Source organism: Ictalurus furcatus, chromosome 11, assembly GCF_023375685.1.
Source record: "Ictalurus furcatus strain D&B chromosome 11, Billie_1.0, whole genome shotgun sequence".
NCBI classification, from domain to species: Eukaryota; Metazoa; Chordata; class Actinopteri; order Siluriformes; family Ictaluridae; genus Ictalurus; species Ictalurus furcatus.
This window is the reverse complement of record NC_071265.1, coordinates 25,486,361-25,506,925: the sequence shown is the minus strand read 5'-3', so window position 1 is coordinate 25,506,925 and position 20,565 is coordinate 25,486,361. Positions and strand designations below refer to the sequence as shown.

General features: G+C 39.9%; 1 protein-coding gene across 5 annotated transcripts in view; it reads left to right on the top strand.

Annotated features, from left to right (window-relative positions):
• ptprfa (protein tyrosine phosphatase receptor type Fa) overlaps positions 1-20,565 on the top strand; it is a 261,978-nt gene that overhangs the window by 237,781 nt on the left and 3,632 nt on the right. For all 5 annotated transcript variants that reach the window (XM_053636812.1, XM_053636814.1, XM_053636813.1 and 2 more), the window contains 8 exons: positions 3,541-3,664; positions 4,950-5,125; positions 5,293-5,412; positions 5,541-5,695; positions 9,108-9,393; positions 10,025-10,203; positions 16,942-17,068; positions 19,127-19,252. In XM_053636812.1, the coding sequence (XP_053492787.1) occupies positions 3,541-3,664; positions 4,950-5,125; positions 5,293-5,412; positions 5,541-5,695; positions 9,108-9,393; positions 10,025-10,203; positions 16,942-17,068; positions 19,127-19,252 (1,293 nt within the window). The remainder of the gene's footprint in view (positions 1-3,540; positions 3,665-4,949; positions 5,126-5,292; positions 5,413-5,540; positions 5,696-9,107; positions 9,394-10,024; positions 10,204-16,941; positions 17,069-19,126; positions 19,253-20,565) is intronic.

Sequence of the window (20,565 nt, the reverse complement as noted above, 5' to 3'; positions counted from 1 at the left end):
GACTTAATTAAACTTTATTGTCTTCGTACATATTCTACAGGCGTATTGGTGTAATAAAACGCTTTTTTGACCAACTCCGGTGGAAAACAAAAATCAGTACACACCCAGATAGTGGAATTATAAATCATTACTCTTATATTAACTATAAAATGCTTTATGGTCATATCTCTTGTTAGAAGTGCTTTACAACTGAAATAGAATTGAAGTGATGAAGTGGAATTCTGATAGTAATGAAATATCTCAGAAGTACTGATAACTGATGACGGCACTTCTTAAGGATCTGTATGTAAAGATTTTAATATCGATAAGAGAATAATGGGGGGGGGGGACGGTTTGGTCAAAGGTTTTTACGTTTTCATTGGATAATTAAAGATTCTTAGTCTCCTTAAAGGGATTATACTGGTACTTGTACTTGGAACCCTTTTTGGTGAGAAACAAGTGGCTCATTGGCCCATTTCCTTCAGTCAGACAGTTTGTCTTTTCAGAGAATATACTGTAGGATAACTATTGTATTTCTTTTCATTTATTGGCATGTATTATTTACACAATTTAATAATAATAATATAATAATAATATTTACTTATTTGGGTATATATTTGGTATATTTCGAAATCTATTTGATTCGTGTTTAGATACTAACTAGTGACTGTAGTACGAACGAGAGTAAATTTCCAGTGTTTCAGGTTAGGAATCTTCACAGATTTTTTTATATCACTGTGTCCGTCAGCTGTTTTTAATTTCAGTCGGGCCATCTGCCAGATCACTATAAAATGTGTTATTATAAAAGAAAAAAAAAACATCAGCAATTTTCTCAATGTTGATTTAGGCTCATAGCTAAACTCATTGACTGATGCGCACACGTGGCCTAGCCAAGATTTTAGATGATTGCTCACACGCTCATTTCTCTCAGAACACCCTTTATCCATTGCAGCAATCTGAGTCATGGACAAATATCCCATATTTCAAACATATGTTCATTTTGTATGTATATTATGTATTAGGTTTGGTGTGAATGCAGTTTATTTAAATGGGTAGATATCATGTTTATTGTAATTAAAGGTCATGCAAACTAAATTCCTTGGGGCGTAAACAGTTCAGTCAGTCAGTGAAAGTGGTAGTGAAGTGGTGCAGCTTTAAACTCGATTTTGAGATAATGTATTAGTGTAATGTCTACAGCACTGTAGTGAGGTAGGCTCAGGGTACTGTATGTATATGATAGTCTAGTTTGAGTTTGTGTACTTTGAGGGAGATTATAGGTCAGCGAGCTCCCACAGTCCTCTGGGAGTGTTCAGGCGTGGGAAGTCTAACAGACTAAGGACAGAAGCTGTCCTTAGTCTAAAAGTCCGGGACTGGATGCAACTATAATGCTTTCCAGACTGCGGTAGATGAAACATGATGTGGTTTCAGTGTGTGCAGTTCAGCACAGCCAGTGCAGTGCTAATGAGCTCCTTAGATGCAAAAGTTTTTGTTTTTTTTAAAGTCCAATAAAGAACCCCACTGACTCGCTGGTGCAGATCTTCACTTTCTCTTCTCTTGTCACCTCATTACTGTACGTCTAACACTCCTCAAAAAGTGTTTTCACTCCCTGTGTTATGTAAGAAATAAAACATGACAGAGCATGCTTGGAAAATAATCAACGGCAGGCTGGTGTGATGCAGCCTGAAGCGAAGCAAAGTTACAGTTACTACCTCGAAGTTGGTTATAAGCGTGACCTGTTTTATTCCTGTTATACAACAGCACTTCTCTCCTGAAGACTTTGCATCAGAAAACCTACAGTTACAGCTTGACCTCTGACTGTTACAAAGCGCTAACTATGTTATCCTGACAAAAATGCGGGAAAAAAACAGAAAGATTTACTATATCAAAGATTGCACAGTTTTTAAATCCATCCGTGTGGCACATCCACTATACAAGTCTCAAGTGATAGTTGTTATTATAGAAACAATAAATATTAGAATGAGCACAGGAATATACGCATGTGATTTGCCATGCAGTCAGTACTACTTTCAGAGGCATGCTGTTTTAGAAATGAATTATCAACCTCTGACTAATCCTTTGAGTTGATCACTGTGCAGCACCGTGGTATTAGCTGAATTATTTTCAGTATATATATATATATATATATATATATATATATATATATATATATATATATATATATATATATATATACACAGTATATGTGTGTGTGCAGGCACCCTATTTTCTCTAAGGCCCCCTATTTTGTTTAGTACAAACTTTGTTATAGATTTTTTTTATTTTATGATCTCTACATTATCAAGTCAGTACAAAAAATAAAAACATTTTGCATTTCAAAACTTTAGATTTTCCAGCTCAGAAATGAAATGTTACAGAAAAATGTTTGTAGTCAGTAAGAAAGCAGCATATTATGTAAGAGGCCACTTTTCAGACCAAAAAAAAAAAAAACACTTAATGAAGGCTGCTGGGATTTGCTGCAAAAATAATGATCTTAAGCACACTAGCAAATCCACCAAGGAATGACTCAAAAAGAAGAAATGGAGGGTTATGGAATGGCCGAGTCAAAGCCCGGATTTGAATCGCATCGAAATGTTATGGGAGGATTTGAAACATGCAACAAATACCTCAAACATCTTGCGGCTGAAAGAATATTGCATGGAAGAGTGGTCAAAAATTCCAGCAAGCCCGGTGGACAAATATGCAAAACGCCTGCAGGAAGTTATTTCTACCAAAGTGGGCAGTACTAGCTTAGTACTAGAGGCCAAGGATGTACTTACTTATTCCACAGAAAAATATCGCATCTATTGATATTTCTGTTGAATAAATAATTGAAAAAATACATTTTCCTTGTGGTTTTGTTCAAGTATGTCAACATTATTAGTCATTACGTCGTTGTTATAATTACTAAATCGTTTATTTAATTTGAGAGGATTAAAGCTTGGGGCAGGTTTTAACGTGCTCTGATTCATGATCTTACGCTGTTTATCTGTACTCAGCTGTAACACATACACAATCCTTTATACCTATTATTTAATTTAGTTATAATTTAAATTATATAACAAGTTTTAGAATTCAGACATTGCCTGTTTTTGGTCAATTTGTATAGCTGTATGTTTATTTTGTTTGATTGTCTGTTGTTTGAATCAAGTTTAGGTTCTGTCCTAACGTGAAGCAGTCTCCGCGTTTCATCATGCAAAAATCTGAAACTCATTAAACCTTGAAATTGATCAGACTCCATTTATTCCCAAATTGAATTGTTTTTATTGTTTAATAGCATTGGGCATATTACCATTATTATCGTATGTTTTTTTTCCCCCCCTTTTATTGGTATTAATCCTACAAAACACTAGAAGCTGCATTTTAATATAATAAAGGCTCCACTGATGGTCATTATTATCATAACTATTAATCTGATTATTGTGTGATGTCACATAAGTAGATTAGTCTTTGTCTAATATGACTCTTTCAGAGGAAGGTTTTCAAATGCCAGGTGTAGTGTTTAGATAAAGCTGGGTAAAACTAAAGGTTTGACCTGATCATATTTCATTTCTCTATTCCCAGTCAATTGATCCTGGGCAGCAGTTCACCTGGGAACACTCCAACCTCGAAGTGAACAAGCCAAAAAACCGCTACGCTAATGTCATCGCCTACGATCACTCCAGAGTCGTCCTGTCACCCATCGATGGTTTGTACCTTGAGATTTTGTGTGTGTGTGTGTGAGAGAGAGAGAGAGAGAGAGTAATGAATAGGTGATGGAGTGATGGAGAGAGTGATCACTAACTGACTGTATATATATATATATATATATATATATATATATATATATATATATATATATATATAAATGAATTGAATGATTTAGTGAGTGGTCTAGTAAATCAGTCCGTGAGTGAGGTGTGTATGTTAATACATGGCTGAGTGATAGCGATGGAACGAAGGCAGCAAGGGTTAAGACCAAATTAATAATCAATGATTGAGTGATTGAATAAGTTATAAAGAGTATGCATTCATCACTGATAATATGTCAAAGAAAGACAAGTCTGAAACGTGATCAAATTTTAGCTAGATGACCAGTAGTTGCTTAGCCTAATAGGGAGTGTTTCTAATTTGCATAATTTGTCCTGGTGAAAGGCTGCTCGTAGTTTTTTAAGAGGTTTTCGGGCATTAAATCATATTCAATGATGTATTATTCAAAATGAATGATTCAATAAGGGAGGAATAAAACACTCGCTGTTATAGGGAAATAATCAGCTATGGGGTTATACTTGTGTGTACAAAAGCCCAGTGTTCCCAGACTAAGATCCAGATCTACTGCAGCCCTGACAGAGCAGTTACAAAAGATGACTAAATGAATGAACCTCATTCATATTACTCGTTGATGGTTACATTTAATGTCCTGTGAAAAAATTTCCCGATTCAACAATTCAGCCGAGCCGTGGCGTAATGGTTTTAAATGAAGTACAGTCCATACAGGATTTCGCAGAATTCTTTTTTGTGTGTGTGTGTGTGTGTGTGTGATGCTTGATTTTGCTGTAGCTTTTTTCAAAATGTACTATGTAACTTGCGTTTTTGTGCTTTTTTTGCATAAAACTACTTGAATCTGCGAAATTGCAATCGCACGGAATTGTTCTGCATAGCCTTTCGATTGGATGTTTGTCGGTAAATGAGACCTTTTAGCTGTACTCATGTTCGATGCACGTGTATCGAAGAGGGCTTTGGCTGAATGCGTGTTGTGATGACGTCACATGACGCGTCTTGTCCCAAATCTGCTGAAAATCTGCTGTAATTCTGGAAATATTTCAAGCTCGTCTGAATATTGCGGAGTTGGCTTGATTTTATGTTTGATCGCAAAATCGCTAAATCCTGGCGGGACTGCGATGAGGTATGTTATAGTACTGATGTCTTTCAATGCCGTGTGTCGAATATTAATTGCGTGTGTGTGTGTGTGTGTGTGTGATTGTTGAGTGCAGCTATACCAGGGAGTGACTACATTAACGCAAACTACATAGACGGATACAGGAAGCAGAATGCCTACATCGCTACACAGGGCCCCCTGCCTGAGACTGTCAGTGATTTCTGGAGGATGCTGTGGGAGCAGAGGAGCAGCACTATCATCATGATGACCCGACTGGAGGAAAAGTCGAGAGTGCGTAAAAACATACACACATGAACGTACTGTAGACACACACACACATACATATGCACATGCCCATGCAAACCAAAGATAACGCTTTATTTCTGTCCACTGAACTCCCTCCACCGGCAGCTGTTTCTTTACTATTTCTGTTGTGTGTGTGCATTTTTCCTCTGCAGGTGAAGTGCGACCAGTACTGGCCGAGTCGGGGGACAGAGACATACGGCATGATTCAGGTGACGCTGCTGGACACGGTGGAGCTTGCCACGTACAGCGTCAGAACCTTTACAATGTACAAGGTGAACACTACACTCCCGACTGACTTAAGTGAGTGAAAGTGTAAGTCACATGTGGTCATCCAAACTCAATACAAAGTTTGTGTGTGTGTGTGTGTGTGTGTGTGTGTGTGTGTGTGTGTGTGAGACAGAGTGGCTCCAGTGAAAAGAGGGAGGTGAGGCAGTTCCAGTTCATGGTGTGGCCAGATCATGGCGTGCCTGAGTATCCTACTCCTATCCTGGCCTTCATGCGCAGAGTCAAAACTTGTAACCCACCAGACGCTGGACCAATGGTGGTGCACTGCAGGTATACACACACACACACACACACACACACACATACACACACACACACGCACACAGAATGTTCTGTACTTCTGTATTGTGCTGTATCTTCTTCTTCTTCTTCTTCTTCGTCATCTTCTCTTATTATTATTATTATTATTATTATTATTATTATATAATTAATTACTTAGTGATGAGGTTCTCAAATATTATTGCACAACAGGATAATATAAGAAATAAGAGCTTACCGGAAGCAGAATTATCTCTCAGTGGGCTAATACATTTTTCACTTTATAAGAGACAAGAATAACCGTAAAGTTAAACAATCTCAGGAAGAGAGATATTCAGTCGTGTGTTGAAGATTCATTCCTTTGCTAAAGAAATGTACTAATCTTAAGTGTACTGTATCTTGGCGTTCCGAGATAAGTGCTGTGGGGTCCAAAAGTCTGAGACACACTTTTTTTTCTCATTAAAAACTGGAAATAAACAGAAGGTTTTAGAATTGTTAAATATTTAAAACAAAACAAAAAAATCTTGAATATTTAATATTCACGATTCTGCACTATTTCTAGTTCCCTGTTTAAATTTGTGATATTGACCGTGTTAGCCACTTCATACCAAAGCTCGGGTTTTCCTCATGCTTAATCTCTCCTATTGAAGCGTGTGTTCAGGCGACACCTCCATAGATTCGATCTACAATGGATCATAAGGTTTTACAAAAACTTGTGGAGTCCATGCCAGCTGGAGTACACGCTGTCATCGAAGAACGAACGGGACGTATTAAATACTAAGAAACTCTGACATTCATGTAAATAGTCCACTTATTTTGCAGTATCATTTATAATGAAATATGTTACATTAAACCAGCAGAGAATGCAAAATAGAAGCATTTTTATTTGTGCTCTCAGACTTTTGGACCCCACTATAGCTCTTAAATGAATTTCTGCATGGATAAAAAAAAAAAAAATACTTCATTTCAAGGAGTTATTAGTTGGATACTCCAGGAACAGCGCCTTATTGTTATTAATAGCAAGCTAAAGAACATTAGCAAACAGTCTGACTCATGTGTATGATAGATGCATGTTGTAGGGCATTTATGTAAGCAATATAGGTAACCTTGTATGTGAACTAATTAAACCATATCTATTAGTTAACTATGATAGTGATGTTCTGTGTAGTCACTGTTATAGATTTAACATGCTAGAATGCCTGTATGTTGATTGATCTAAAGCAAATGCTAGTATATACAGTATAAAATAAGGCCTGCTTTGTTTACTGTTGACGCTGTGAGCGGCCATATCGATTTGACGGAACGTGGTGGACTTGGGGTAGAAGAGCCCTTCCTGACTTTCTGAGTAGGAATTCTGCATTATCAGGGGAATTTCTTTGTTGTTGTTTTTAAATCTGAGGTCAGAAAATCAGAGTTTTGGGTTTTAGTCTAAACAAAGCTTAGTCAGGATTGGTAGAGATTGATTGGAGAGAACCTGCTGGTATGGAAAGATACCAATCCTGTACTACCGTAAGCTAGATTTCTATTCAGATGTTTCACCAAAAAAAAAAAATAGAATTAGTGTAAAATCGGCAAATAGAAAATGCAAACAAATCTGTGTTCCTGTCAACTGTTGTCACGTAATGGAGGTTGTGCAGATAAGAGCTTTCTTAAAGAGAGGCAGGCAGACAAATCCAAATCGTGAATCAAAAGCGCGGTCCAAAACAGGCAATGGGTCAGGCAATCAGCAAACAGGATAAAGCAGGCTCAGACAGGAATCGTGAAACGAGGACGAGAACAGGATCAAAACCACGAAACAAATCAATGAGGATCAAAGGCTTGGTACGTTACGGATTCGCAAACAATACTTCGCATTGAACATAGACACATGAGGGGTTTAAATACCAAACGTAATCAGCGGGATACCACAGAACAGCTGAATACCACGATGACACATAAGGGAACATCCAAGGACAATACAGGGGCGGAGACAGGACAGAAATCATAACAAATGCACACGTGTCAAATGTAAACAAAGTCAATGTCACTGACTAAGTATACATGGACAGCAATAATCTAGTTATTGACCTTATTCAGAATAAGACAATATTCTGATTATGGTGTTTACATGAGATGCTTTTAGAATACTCCTTTCATGTACCCGTTTTACCCTCCAGAATTTCACGCATCAACATACAGTCGGTCTTCGTTATGGGACCGTTTACAGTTTTAGGTGTGTCATTTTTAATTTTACGAAAACTTCAAGTGCAGTTAATTATTTGTCGTGCTGTACGTGCAAATAGACGACTGCTTGAAGCCGTGGGCTGCGTCCCAAACCGCATACTTACAGACTATATAGAAGCTGAGATACATGTATTTTTCCTACTATATAGCAGGCAAGTACGCGGTTTGGGACGCAGCCGTGCTCTCTTGTTTGCCGTCAAACGGTTGAGCGCTGCCGTGTGTGATCGTGTCCTGTCGCAAAATGCGGTGAAAACTCCCACACGACGTTAGTAGTGGGATTAAGGTGTGTACATACATGTCTGTAATACACGTCGATAATGCGACTAAAACAGGAATACTCCACACGTCTTAATCGATTTGTGTTTACTTCGAATATGAGTTTAATCGGATTAAGGTCATCAGTAATCGCTGTTTACGTGCTAGTTTCTTAATCAGAGTATCGTCATAATCGGGTTCATATCGGATTATTGTTGTCCATGTAAATGTACTGACTATAAAACCCGGAAGTGCAGGCTCGCAGTTCGAGCTTGTACTTTGGGTTTCGGAGCGCGCTCCGAGCTCCAGCGCTTTGCACGAGGGGAAATCATGACAACTATGGTCATGTGAAACAGCTCTTATTGAGAATGTACGAATATGAGTTATAGGTGAGACACAAATAACACAAGGAGGAAGTGTAAGATGGAATGTAAGCAATCAATGTACCGATGTCTGACACATGTTCTGATGTTCACCCGTGTACAAAAGAGCGCCGAAACAGCAGAATAAATAATTTTACCATTTTAATAGTAGAACTAATAATAACTGTTTTTATGTTTGACATTCACTTATCTTCAGTGAGCATTTTATCCTGGTGACATTTAGTCGTTGCTTTCATTTGATGTTAATTAAATCAAGAAAAACTTTAGATTTTTTCATCTGTCCAAACATCGCATGCATGTCTTCTGCAGCCATGTTTATATTTAGATAGCTGTAACATTTCATTTTTTGCCGAAAAACTAATGTTTGGGAATCTAAAATGTTCTTCGTACTGACTCGATAATGTAGAAGTCATAAAATAAAAAAATCTATAACAAAGTTTGTACTAAACAAAAAATAGGGTGCCTAAAACTTTTGCACAGTACTGTAGATATGTGTGTGTGTGTGTGTATATATATATATATATATACATATATAGCTGAGTTAATCTGTTTCTCTGTGCCAGTGCGGGCGTGGGCCGGACGGGTTGCTTCATCGTGATCGACGCCATGCTGGAGCGCATGAAGCACGAGCAAGCAGTGGACGTGTATGGTCATGTGACCCTGATGCGCTCTCAGAGGAACTACATGGTCCAAACAGAGGATCAGTACGTCTTCATCCACGATGCGTTGCTGGAGGCAGCCGTCTCTGCACACACCGAGGTCCCTGCACGCAGCCTTTACTCACACCTCCAGAAACTCACAAACACACCTCCAGGGGAGACCGTCACTGCCATGGAGCTGGAGTTCAAGGTCAGACTAGGATGCACATAGACACACACACACACACACACACACACACTTCACATTTGAATATTTATTCAAATATTTCAAATAAATAAAGAAAAATAAAGAAGAACTAGCAGCGTAAAGCCTTGGATAATAGATGTTGTTGTTCCCCAGTACAGTCATAATAACATTTTGGTTATTTTGTTAAGGGTAAAATAATAATGATGCCATGATTAAAGAGAAAAAACATTTCATTATTCAACTGTCAAATGTTTAATAGGCATATTAATATTACAACAAATAAATTTGTCCGAACATAATCACTAACACACACCCTGTTAAAAAAGCAAACATCACAGAATACAGACACATACCTCTGCAAACCTCACTAACACGTCAATTCAGACATCTAATCCCTCAGGCTGTAAAAAATGCTAGACGTTGAGCCTGCATGTTCTGAGGCGTCATCCCAATTTATACCATACACACACCATTTCCAGAGGATCCTTCAGTGCTAGGTGTCTCTGAGCAGAACTAAACAGCTGTTACAGTGTGCTAGCTGTCCTCCTGTGATGGACTGTATACTAAGAGCGCTTGCTGGCGTCGTGATGTTGTAAAGATGTTTTATAACCCTCTCTGTTTGCTCCCATCATAGAAACTGGCCAACTCCAAAGCACACACCTCCCGGTTCATCAGCGCCAACCTGCCGTGCAACAAGTTCAAAAATCGGCTCGTCAACATCATGCCATACGAGTCGAGCCGAGTGTGTCTCCAGCCCATCAGAGGAGTGGAGGGATCCGACTACATCAATGCCAGCTTCATCGACGGATATAGGTGTGTAATTCCAAATAATAATAACAATTCCTTATTCACTATTGCTCACCAGTTTATTACGCTTCCTGAGAATGGATCCCAACTTTCTGGTGATGAACACAACTAAATAACTGCTGAGTAAAACAGCTAGCTAGCATGTTAGCCCCATAAGCTAACTATATGGTCGAGCTAGTTAGTTTATTTTAATGAATATGACAGAATATCAGTAGTTACATTCTCCTGTAACTTTCCTTGTCAGTGGGGTGGTAGACTTTTATACGTTAATGTGTATCTTTTACCTGGAAATGTGTATGAAGTGCACCTTTTTAGTCATTTAAAGTACTCTAGAGGGTAACACCCCAGTGACAAGGAATGGTACAGTTTGGTTTTTGTTGTTGTTGTTTATTCTGAGAGTGTATGAGGCAAGTAATTCACTTACATTTATAAATGTAATGTCTCAGTAATGTCTTAGTCAGAGTGACAGTCTGGTCTACCATGCATATTAAAGCTTTTATGGAATTCCCTTCTAGTAAAGAGAGTTATGGGATTGTCTACAAGGAGCTGATTGCAAATATATAAGGAACCACAGAGAGAAGCTTGTAGACATCCTTCATCTAAAGAGCATGGAAATGCAGCCCTGGTGCATGTACTATACGGCCAAAGTATGACCATTATATGCCTATATGTGCTTGTTGAACATCCCATTCTAAAGTGCCCCCCCTTCCTCCTATAACAACCTCCACTCTTCTGGGAAGGCTTTCCACTAGATTTTGGAACATAGCTGTGGGGATTTGTGCTCATTCAGCCATAAGTGCATTTTTGATGTCAGGTACTGATTTCGGGTGAGGTGGCCTGGGCCGCAGTCAGCTTTCCAGTTCATCCCAAATGTGTTCAATGAGGTTGAGGTCAGGGTTCTGTGTCATTTAAGACCACTCTAAATCTTCCAAACCAACCTTAGCAAACCACATCTTCATGGAGCTCACTTTGTGTCACTTAGTCCCAGTGAAAGGAAATCTTATCTACAGCATTCAAAGACATTCTAGACGATGTTTGCTTTCAACTATGCGGCAACAGTTTGGAGAAGGCTGACATGTGGGCGTGGTGGTCGTGTGTCCACATACTTTTGGCCATATAGTGTATCTCAGGGATTATATGGATCTAAATTTAGCAAAATTTAAAATGGTGTACAAGTAATACATAGATATACAGTGAGGGAAAAAAGTATTTGATCCCCTGCTGATTTTGTATGTTTACCCACTGACAAAGAAATGATCAGTCTATAACTTTAATGGTAGATTTATTTGAACAGTGAGAGACAGAATAACAACAAAAAAATCCAGAAAAACGCACATCAAAAATGTTATAAATTGATTTGCATTTTAATGAGGGAAATAAGTATTTGACCCCTCTGCAAAACATGACTTAGTACTTGGTTTAAAAACCCTTGTTGGCAATCACAGAGGTCAGACGTTTCTTGTAGTTGGCCACCAGGTTTGCACACATCTCAGGAGGGATTTTGTCCCACCCCTCTTTGCAGATCTTCTCCAAATCATTAAGGTTTCGAGGCTGACGTTTGGCAACTCGAACCTTCAGCTCTCTCCACAGATTTTCTATGGGATTAAGGTCTGGAGACTGCCTAGGTCACTCCAGGACCTTAATGTGCTTCTTCTTGAGCCACTCCTTTGTTGCCTTGGCCATGTGTTTTGGGTCATTGTCATGCTGGAATATCCATCCACGACCCATTTTCAATGCCCTGTCTGAGGGAAGGAGGTTTTCACCCAAGATTTGACGGTACATGTCCCCGTCCATCGTCCCTTTGATGCGGTGAAGTTGTCCTGTCCCCTTAGCAGAAAAAAAACCCCAAAGCATAATGTTTCCACCTCCATGTTTGACGGTGGGGATGGTGTTCCAGGGGTCATAGGCAGCATTCCTCCTCCTCCAAACACGGCGAGTGGAGTTGATGCCAAAGAGCTCCATTTTGGTCTCATCTGACCTCAACGCTTTCACCCAGTTGTCCTCAGAATCATTCAGATGTTCATTGGCAAACTTCAGACGGGCATGTATATGTGTTTTCTTGAGCAGCGGACCTTGCGCGCGCTGCAGGATTTCAGTCCTTCACGGCGTAGTGTGTTACCAATTGTTTTCTTGGTGACTATGGTCCCAGCTGCCTTGAGATCATTGACAAGATCCTCCCGTGTAGTTCTGGGCTGATTCCTCACTGTTCTCATGATCAATGCAACTCCACGAGGTGAGATCTTGCATGGAGCCCCAGGCTGAGGGAGATTGACAGTTCTTTTGTGCTTCTTCCATTTGCGAATAATCGCACCAACTGTTGTCCCCTTCTCACCAAGCTGCTTGGCAATGGTCTTGTAGCCCATTTCAGACTTGTGTAGGTCTACAGTCTTGTCCCTGACATCCTTGGAGAGCTCTTTGGTCTTGGCCATGGTGGAGAGTTTGGAATATGACTGATTGATTGCTTCTGTGGACAGGTGTCTTTTATACAGGTAACAAACTGATATTAGGAGCACTCCCTTTAAGAGTGTGCTCCTAATCTCAGCTCGTTACCTGTATAAAAGACACCTGGGAGCCAGAAATCTTTCTGATTGAGAGGGGGTCAAATACTTTTTTCCCTCATTAAAATGCAAATTAATTTATAAAATTTTTGACATGCGTTTTTCTGGATTTTTTTGTTGTTATTCTGTCTCTCACTGTTCAAATACAACTACCATTAAAATTATAGACTGATCATTTCTTTGTCAGTGGGCAAACGTAGAAAATCAGCAGGGGATCAAATACTTTTTTCCCTCACTGTAGTTGGTTGGGACCATTTTGGCCACATTCTCAAGGCTATGAAAACCTTAAATGTGGCTGCTTACAGTTAGGTGATTTTAGTCCCACCAATACACTGACTATTGCCAAAACTGACCCTCATATGCACTCCCTAAAGACGTGCACTTCCCAAAGACAGTTCATGCCCAAGTCTCACCCTTGCCTCAGTGGATAATCCATCCATCCATTTATCTTACACAAGGTTCTGAGGAGCCTGGAGCCTATCCCAGGGAACTCGGGGCACGAGGCAGGGGACACCCTGGATGCCAACCAATCGCAGGGCACAATCACACACACACTACAGACAATTTGGAAATGCCAATCAGCCTACAACGCATGTCTTTGAACTGGGGGAGGAAAGCGGAGTAGCTGGAGGAAACCCCCGAAGCATGGGGAGAACAGGAATCGACAGGCAGGAATCAAACCCCCAACCCTGGAGGTGTGACGCAAATATGCCAACCACTAAGCCACCGTGCCCCTCCACCTGGATCTCACCTGCATACTGTAGATTTGTTCCCAAGAACTGCTATAATCATAAAGACTGTCCTGGGCTAATTCCAAGACAGTTATTCACAACATGCTCAACTGATCATCCTTTCAACACATTTGGATTTACTTTTCTTCAACTTATTATGTATGATCTATAATCTCTCTATCCGGAATCACCCCGAAGAGGATGGGTTCCATTTTGAATCAGGTTCCTCTCAAGGTTTCTTCCTAATGGTCATCCCCAGGGATTTTTCCTTGCCTCTATATACAAGTAAAATTGTGTTGATCATATTTGGTCTGGAATCCCCCGCTGTTTGAGGGGTTTAAACAGACTAGAGACCATCAAGGAAATCATTTTCACTTATTCTGTGTTTGTTGCTAAGGTGAAATACGATCCAACTGAAAAATGAGCTTCCTGTTATACACTCCTGCTTTGGTGGTGCAAGAGGTCTTCCATGTGATGTAGGTGCTAACACACTTCCATATTGTTAGGAAAAGTCACAAAGGTGTGTTAAAAACTATACTGGAGCAAAGAGTGCTATTTAAAATCGTGTTACAGACAGCTGAGGTCTCAGAGGAGAGAATGTGATGGAGACACTGATAGTGACAGAGAGGTGCAGACACATGGAGAGAGACAGAAATGGATGATTTGATGTCACAGGTGAAAAATGGCATGCAGCACAGGGTGAAAAAGAGCGAGTGACATCAAGAGAAATCGATGAACTTGCACAGAGGTTTAAAAGAAGAAATCTAGACTGCAAGGAAATATCTCTCTCTCTATCTCTTTACCTCTGTCTCACTCCACCCATCTCTCTCAATACATCTCTCTGTCTCAGTCCCCTATCTCTCTGTGCTTCTGTTTACATCTTTCCTCTCTCCAACCCTCACTACACTCATATCTCTCTCACTATGCCTCTTTCTTCCCCTGTCTCTCTCTCTCTCTCTCTCTCTCTCTCTCTCTCTCTAACCCTTCATGTATCTCTTTCTTTCCCCTGTGGGTGGAGACAGCTTGGTGTTTCTCACTGTGCTGTATGTGTCAGGATAAATTTGTTTGTTATCAGGACAGTCTATAAGTCTGCTGTCATTTCTGACCAAAGAACAGATAACCCACAGAAACCTTTATGCCCCAATACCCCAAATGGTCCATCCATTTTCTATACCACTAATCCTTCAGGGTCACGGGGAACCTGGAGCCTAGCCCTGGACGGGGTGCCAATCCATCGCAGGGCATAATCACACACCCATTCATACACTACAGACATTGTGACACGCCAATCAGCCTACCATGCATGTCTTTGGACTGGGGGAGGAAACCGGAGTACCCGGAGGAAACCCCCGCAGCACGGGGAGAACACGGAAGCTCCGCACACCCATGGCGGGAATCAAACCCTCCACCCTGGAGGTGTGAGGCGACTGTACTAACCACTAAGCCACCGTGCACCCACCCCCCAAATGATATATATAATATATATAATAGAATATAATTCTATGTATAATGTATGTATATTCTATGTATAATCCTTGTTACAGACCATCTTTTTAACCTGTTATATTATAGTTGCACACAATTACCCAGCCATGGTAGTATCTGCTGTGTTTCGAAGTACATTCTTTGTTAAGAACATTGAATGAACAGTGCACAGAGCATCTATACTAGATGAATATTATTCTACAAGGGAAATTTACCATGGAAATACAGCTGCTGAATGAACATATGACGAACAACATGACAAACGGTAAATAAATATGAACAGCCCACCTTTGCCTAGAGTGCCAAGAATGTAGTGTTACTGTAGTCTCACAAGAACGATTTCTAGCTTTCTAAAGGGTCTAGTACTTTTCATCAGTAAACATGGCCAAGAACTGCTGGAGGGTTTTTTTTTTATATAGTTGTTGTTGTTGTTCACTAAATAACCTGTGCTGAATATTTAAAAAGTGCACATCCAGCAGCAGCTCATGACCATAGATTTTGTGTGTGTGTGTGTGTGTGTGTGTGTGTGTGTGTGTGTGTGTGTGTGACAAACAACGCTCATATCATAAACCAACAACATACAGTCACCCAGCATACTGTCTAGCAGTCTACCCGCTCCCATTTTTTCCAATATTCTTACAATAGAAATGGTTCTGTACGGTATAGACACACCGTCTGCACTTATATTTTGCGGAAATGTATTACATTTCATTCAGATGATTTGCCGGAGCATTTTAAACGAGCCCAAAATGGCAAACGTGTCATTAACCGTCTGTCCGCTGCTTTTCCCGAAGAATTGGACATCGTGATTCCTGGCCCAACGGGCCACTACTAATGCTTGTTGCAGTTCCAATTTTTGGCCACTAGGTGCAATAATAAGTTTATGCGAGCTAAATAGATGTTGCACAGCCCCATGATTGTGCAACATCAAGAAAGACAAGCAAATTAATGAAACGTTGGCGTATTTCTGTCAATTAGCGACATTTCTAAAAATCGTTCGTCACTCAAGGTAGTAATTAGTGTTTAAAGAAAATTTCAAATGTAGTCAGTTGTGAATGAGGACTTTATAAGGATTAACTTTTGTGAAGTGGCTGATGTACAGTACTGTATATGATTGGGCCATTTGCCACTATGGACAAGCTGCCCTGCATGCACGTATATATGAATAACCAACCAGAGTGCAACCTTCAAGATCCTGAAACCTGCCAACTGCCAACCTACCAGCCAGCTGGGCAATATAAGCCACTGGCACAGCGCCTGAGACTGAGACTAGTGCTGGCTAGGTACCACCCCTGAAGTGTGTGTGTGTGTGTGTGTGTGTGTGTGTGTGTGTGTGTGTGTGTGTGTGTGTGTGTGGCTGTAGTATGAGAGTTGGCTCTGCATCTTTAACCCTGATCCACTGACACCCACTATAACTGCCATATTGTTACTAAAGAAGGAATGCCTTGGTAGAACAGGTGATTAACCTCGTGTTTGTGTGTGCATGTGTGTGTGTGTGTGTGTGTGTGTGTGTGCATGCATGCGCGTGTGTGTTCTCTCCATCCTACCTCTTATAGAACTGATGACCTCAGCTATAATGAAACACCTCTCTGATTCAGATTTGTCCTAAGAAGTAACTTCTGACTGTGTGTGTGCTTTTTGCTGCAGTGTCACATCGCCCTCTGCTGTTCATTTAAAGCAACTACAACACTGTACACTTATACAAAAGATACATAGCACTAGGAAACTCAAATGCAAACAATGGCAATTGTTGCGTGTCTCTACTTTCTCTAACTGGGAAATCTCTCTTGTTCTCTTTCTTCTCTCTTCCTCTTTACCCCATCCTCTACCTCTTACATTCCTTCTTCTTGTCTTTCGTCCTCACCGTCTCTCCCTTTCTCTTTCTCTTCCTCCATCATTTTCATTCCCTCTTTTCCTACTTCTTCACTCTATCTCATTAAGTGTTACTCTTTGTGTTCTGTTGTGTGTAGGCAGCAGAAGGCGTACATAGCGACACAGGGTCCTCTGGCCGAGACCACAGAGGACTTCTGGAGAATGCTTTGGGAGCACAACTCCACCATCGTAGTCATGCTGACCAAACTCCGAGAGATGGGAAGGGTAAGCCTCACGTGGCAGTGACATCACGCGACAAAGCCGCTGACTTCCATTTGTTTCCAATGAAAGTTAGAGACTGCCAGGAGTCCGCTTGGAAGGTCAATGAGTCGCATCCTATTTGTTTCAAAGAAGAGCTGTGTCTGATCAGGGGTCTGTGCATGAGCGTATCGAGCATGTTGTGAAGCACAAATATCAGAGGTGTTTATACAAATTAGTCTTTCGATGCATCCAGCGAGGGTAGAGAACGCCAAATGGGAAGACTTTTAATTTACTTCTAAACTTCATACAGTGGAGTTCTTTTTTTTTCTCAGCATATAATCTGAAATAAAACCTAAGCGTTACAAAACTTAAATGACATGAAGCCTGTACCTAGGTAGTTTTCTGAAGTAAGGAATAAAATCTCAGTCAGTACGTTTACATGGACAACAATAATCAGACATTACTCCAATTAAGACCATACTCTGATTAAGAAACTAGCATGTAAACAGCAGTTATTGATGACCTTAATCCGACTAATCTCATACTCGAAGTAAACACAAATGGAATTAAGACATGTGGAGGATTCCTGTTTTAGACGCATTATGGAAGTTGACTTAATCACACTATTAACGTCGTGAGGGAGTCTTCACCGCATTTTGTGAGGACACGATCACACACGGCAGCGCTCAACCGTAAGTAAACACAAATCGATTAAGACGTGTGGAGTATTCCTGTTTTAGTCGCATTATCGACGTGTATTACAGACATGTATGTACACACCTTAATGTGTGGGAGTTTTCACCGCATTTTGTGACAGGACACGATCACACACGGCAGCGCTCAACCGTTTGACGGCAAACAAGAGAGCACAGCTGCGTCCCAAACCGCGTACTTGCCTGCTATATAGTAGGAGAAATACATGTATCTCAGCTTCTATATAGTCTGTAAGTATGCGGTTTGGGACACAGCCCATGGCTTCAAGCAGTCGTCTATTTGCACGTACAGCACGACAAATAATTAACCGCACTTGAAGCTTCCGTAAAATTAAAAATGACACACCCAAAACTGAACACGGTTCCATAACGAAGACCGACTGTACGTCGATACGTGAAATTCTGGAAGGAACGTCGGACGGCGTGGCGCGGGGACGTAATGACGTGTGCCGTTAATCGATCTATGTTCCATAACACGTAACACGGGAACTAAAGGGATATTCTAAACACGACTCATGTAAACACCTTAATCACAATATTGTCTTATTCAGTAATTAGATTATTGCTGTGCATGTAAACGTAGTCAGTGTGTGTGTTTTATGAAAATAATCAACAAGGTAAGTGTGATGCAAAATGTCCCTCAACGAAAGTTGTTGATTTTCCAATAATGTCATACCCTGAAGTGTTTTATTCGTCTTATACCACAGCAATTGTCAAACGCTAATGTTTTTTTTTTATTATTGTTATTATTATTATTATTATTTATTCAGGAGTTGTCTGCTATTTGTAGTAAAAGTAGTAGAAGGTTTCATTGAATTCACGTGGAAGTATATTTGTTTCACAGACTTTATACATGTGCCTAAGTCTTTAGCATAGTGCTGTCATCATCGTAAGCTTTGATATTGAATAAAAATCAAAAGTTTTTAAATCAAAAGTTTTTTTTTACTAGGCGTTCCATATAATTCAGCATTGTTTAACCGAATCAACAGGAATGTCACGAGCTAATAAAATGGATGTAGACATGGACCTGTAGCATTACAGAGATGTAGACATAGTAACTGTTAGCAAAGCAAAGTGGTCGGGCCTATGTGATGTGGTAAATATGTGGGATATGAGTTATTTTGACCATTCTGAGATCCATTCATGACACACGGTATCTGCAGAGGAAGGACGATCGTTAGTGAAGATAACCAGCTCGCAGTAAATTCAAATAAGGAGCACCTACTTGAGACCGATGTGTAGCAATTTTGATGCAGAGCTACATTGATACTTTATTTAAAACCAAATCCAAATATCATGTCTTCAGCTAATACACACACGCATATACCTGCACACTTACAATCTGTGTGTGTTTGTGTTTGCCCTGCAGGAGAAGTGCCATCAGTACTGGCCAGCTGAGCGCTCTGCACGTTATCAGTACTTTGTGGTGGACCCCATGGCTGAATACAACATGCCACAGTACATCCTGCGAGAGTTCAAAGTCACTGACGCCAGGGTACGGCATTTCTTTTGTTACATTCATCACTCCACGTATGTATTTATGAACTGGTGCTCCGGTATCCACGGAGCTGCCTTGATCCTAAATACCTACGTAGTTGGAAGAGTTTTAATAGGACCTTTGAAGACAGCACAGGAATAGGCATGTTTACTCAGTTTGAATCCCTACAGTGTTCATCAGTATTTTATCGTAGCCAAAGTATTATGTCTCTACATTCAGTAGAGCCATTTTAATGTTTATTGTTGTGGAGGTTCTGTACAGTAGAGTTTTGTTAAATACACCAGCTGTGTAGCTAGCTACATGAAATAAGCATTCTATTGTAGCCATTGGTTCGGGATTATATCAAATAGCTGACCTGGGACAATTGGTTAGCTAATATTAGCTAGCTAATAATGCTTAATGGAGCAATTTTTTGACCGGGGTTCATAATGGAGTTCATATTGGAGTTCAGATTAGATTTCATATTGGAGTTCAGATTAGAGTTCATGTTGGAGTTCAGATTAGAGATCATATTGGAGTTCAGATTAGAGTTCATATTGGAGTTCAGATTAGAGTTCATGTTGGAGTTCAGATTAGATTTCATATTGGAGTTCAGATTAGAGATCATATTGGAGTTCAGATTAGAGATCATATTGGAGTTCAGATTAGAGATCATATTGGAGTTCAGATTAGATTTCATATTGGAGTTCAGATTAGATTTCATATTGGAGTTCAGATTAGAGATCATATTGGAGTTCAGATTAGAGTTCATATTGGAGTTCAGATTAGATTTCATATTGGAGTTCAGATTAGAGTTCATATTGGAGTTCAGATTAGAGATCATATTGGAGTTCAGATTAGAGATCATATTGGAGTTCAGATTAGAGATCATATTGGAGTTCAGATTAGAGATCATATTGGAGTTCAGATTAGATTTCATATTGGAGTTCAGATTAGAGATCATATTGGAGTTCAGATTAGATTTCATATTGGAGTTCAGATTAGAGTTCATATTGGAGTTCAGATTAGAGATCATATTGGAGTTCAGATTAGAGATCATATTGGAGTTCAGATTAGAGTTCATATTGGAGTTCAGATTAGAGATCATATTGGAGTTCAGATTAGAGATCATATTGGAGTTCAGATTAGAGTTCATATTGGAGTTCAGATTAGAGTTCATATTGGAGTTCAGATTAGATTTCATATTGGAGTTCAGATTAGAGATCATATTGGAGTTCAGATTAGATTTCATATTGGAGTTCAGATTAGAGATCATATTGGAGTTCAGATTAGAGTTCATATTGGAGTTCAGATTAGAGATCATATTGGAG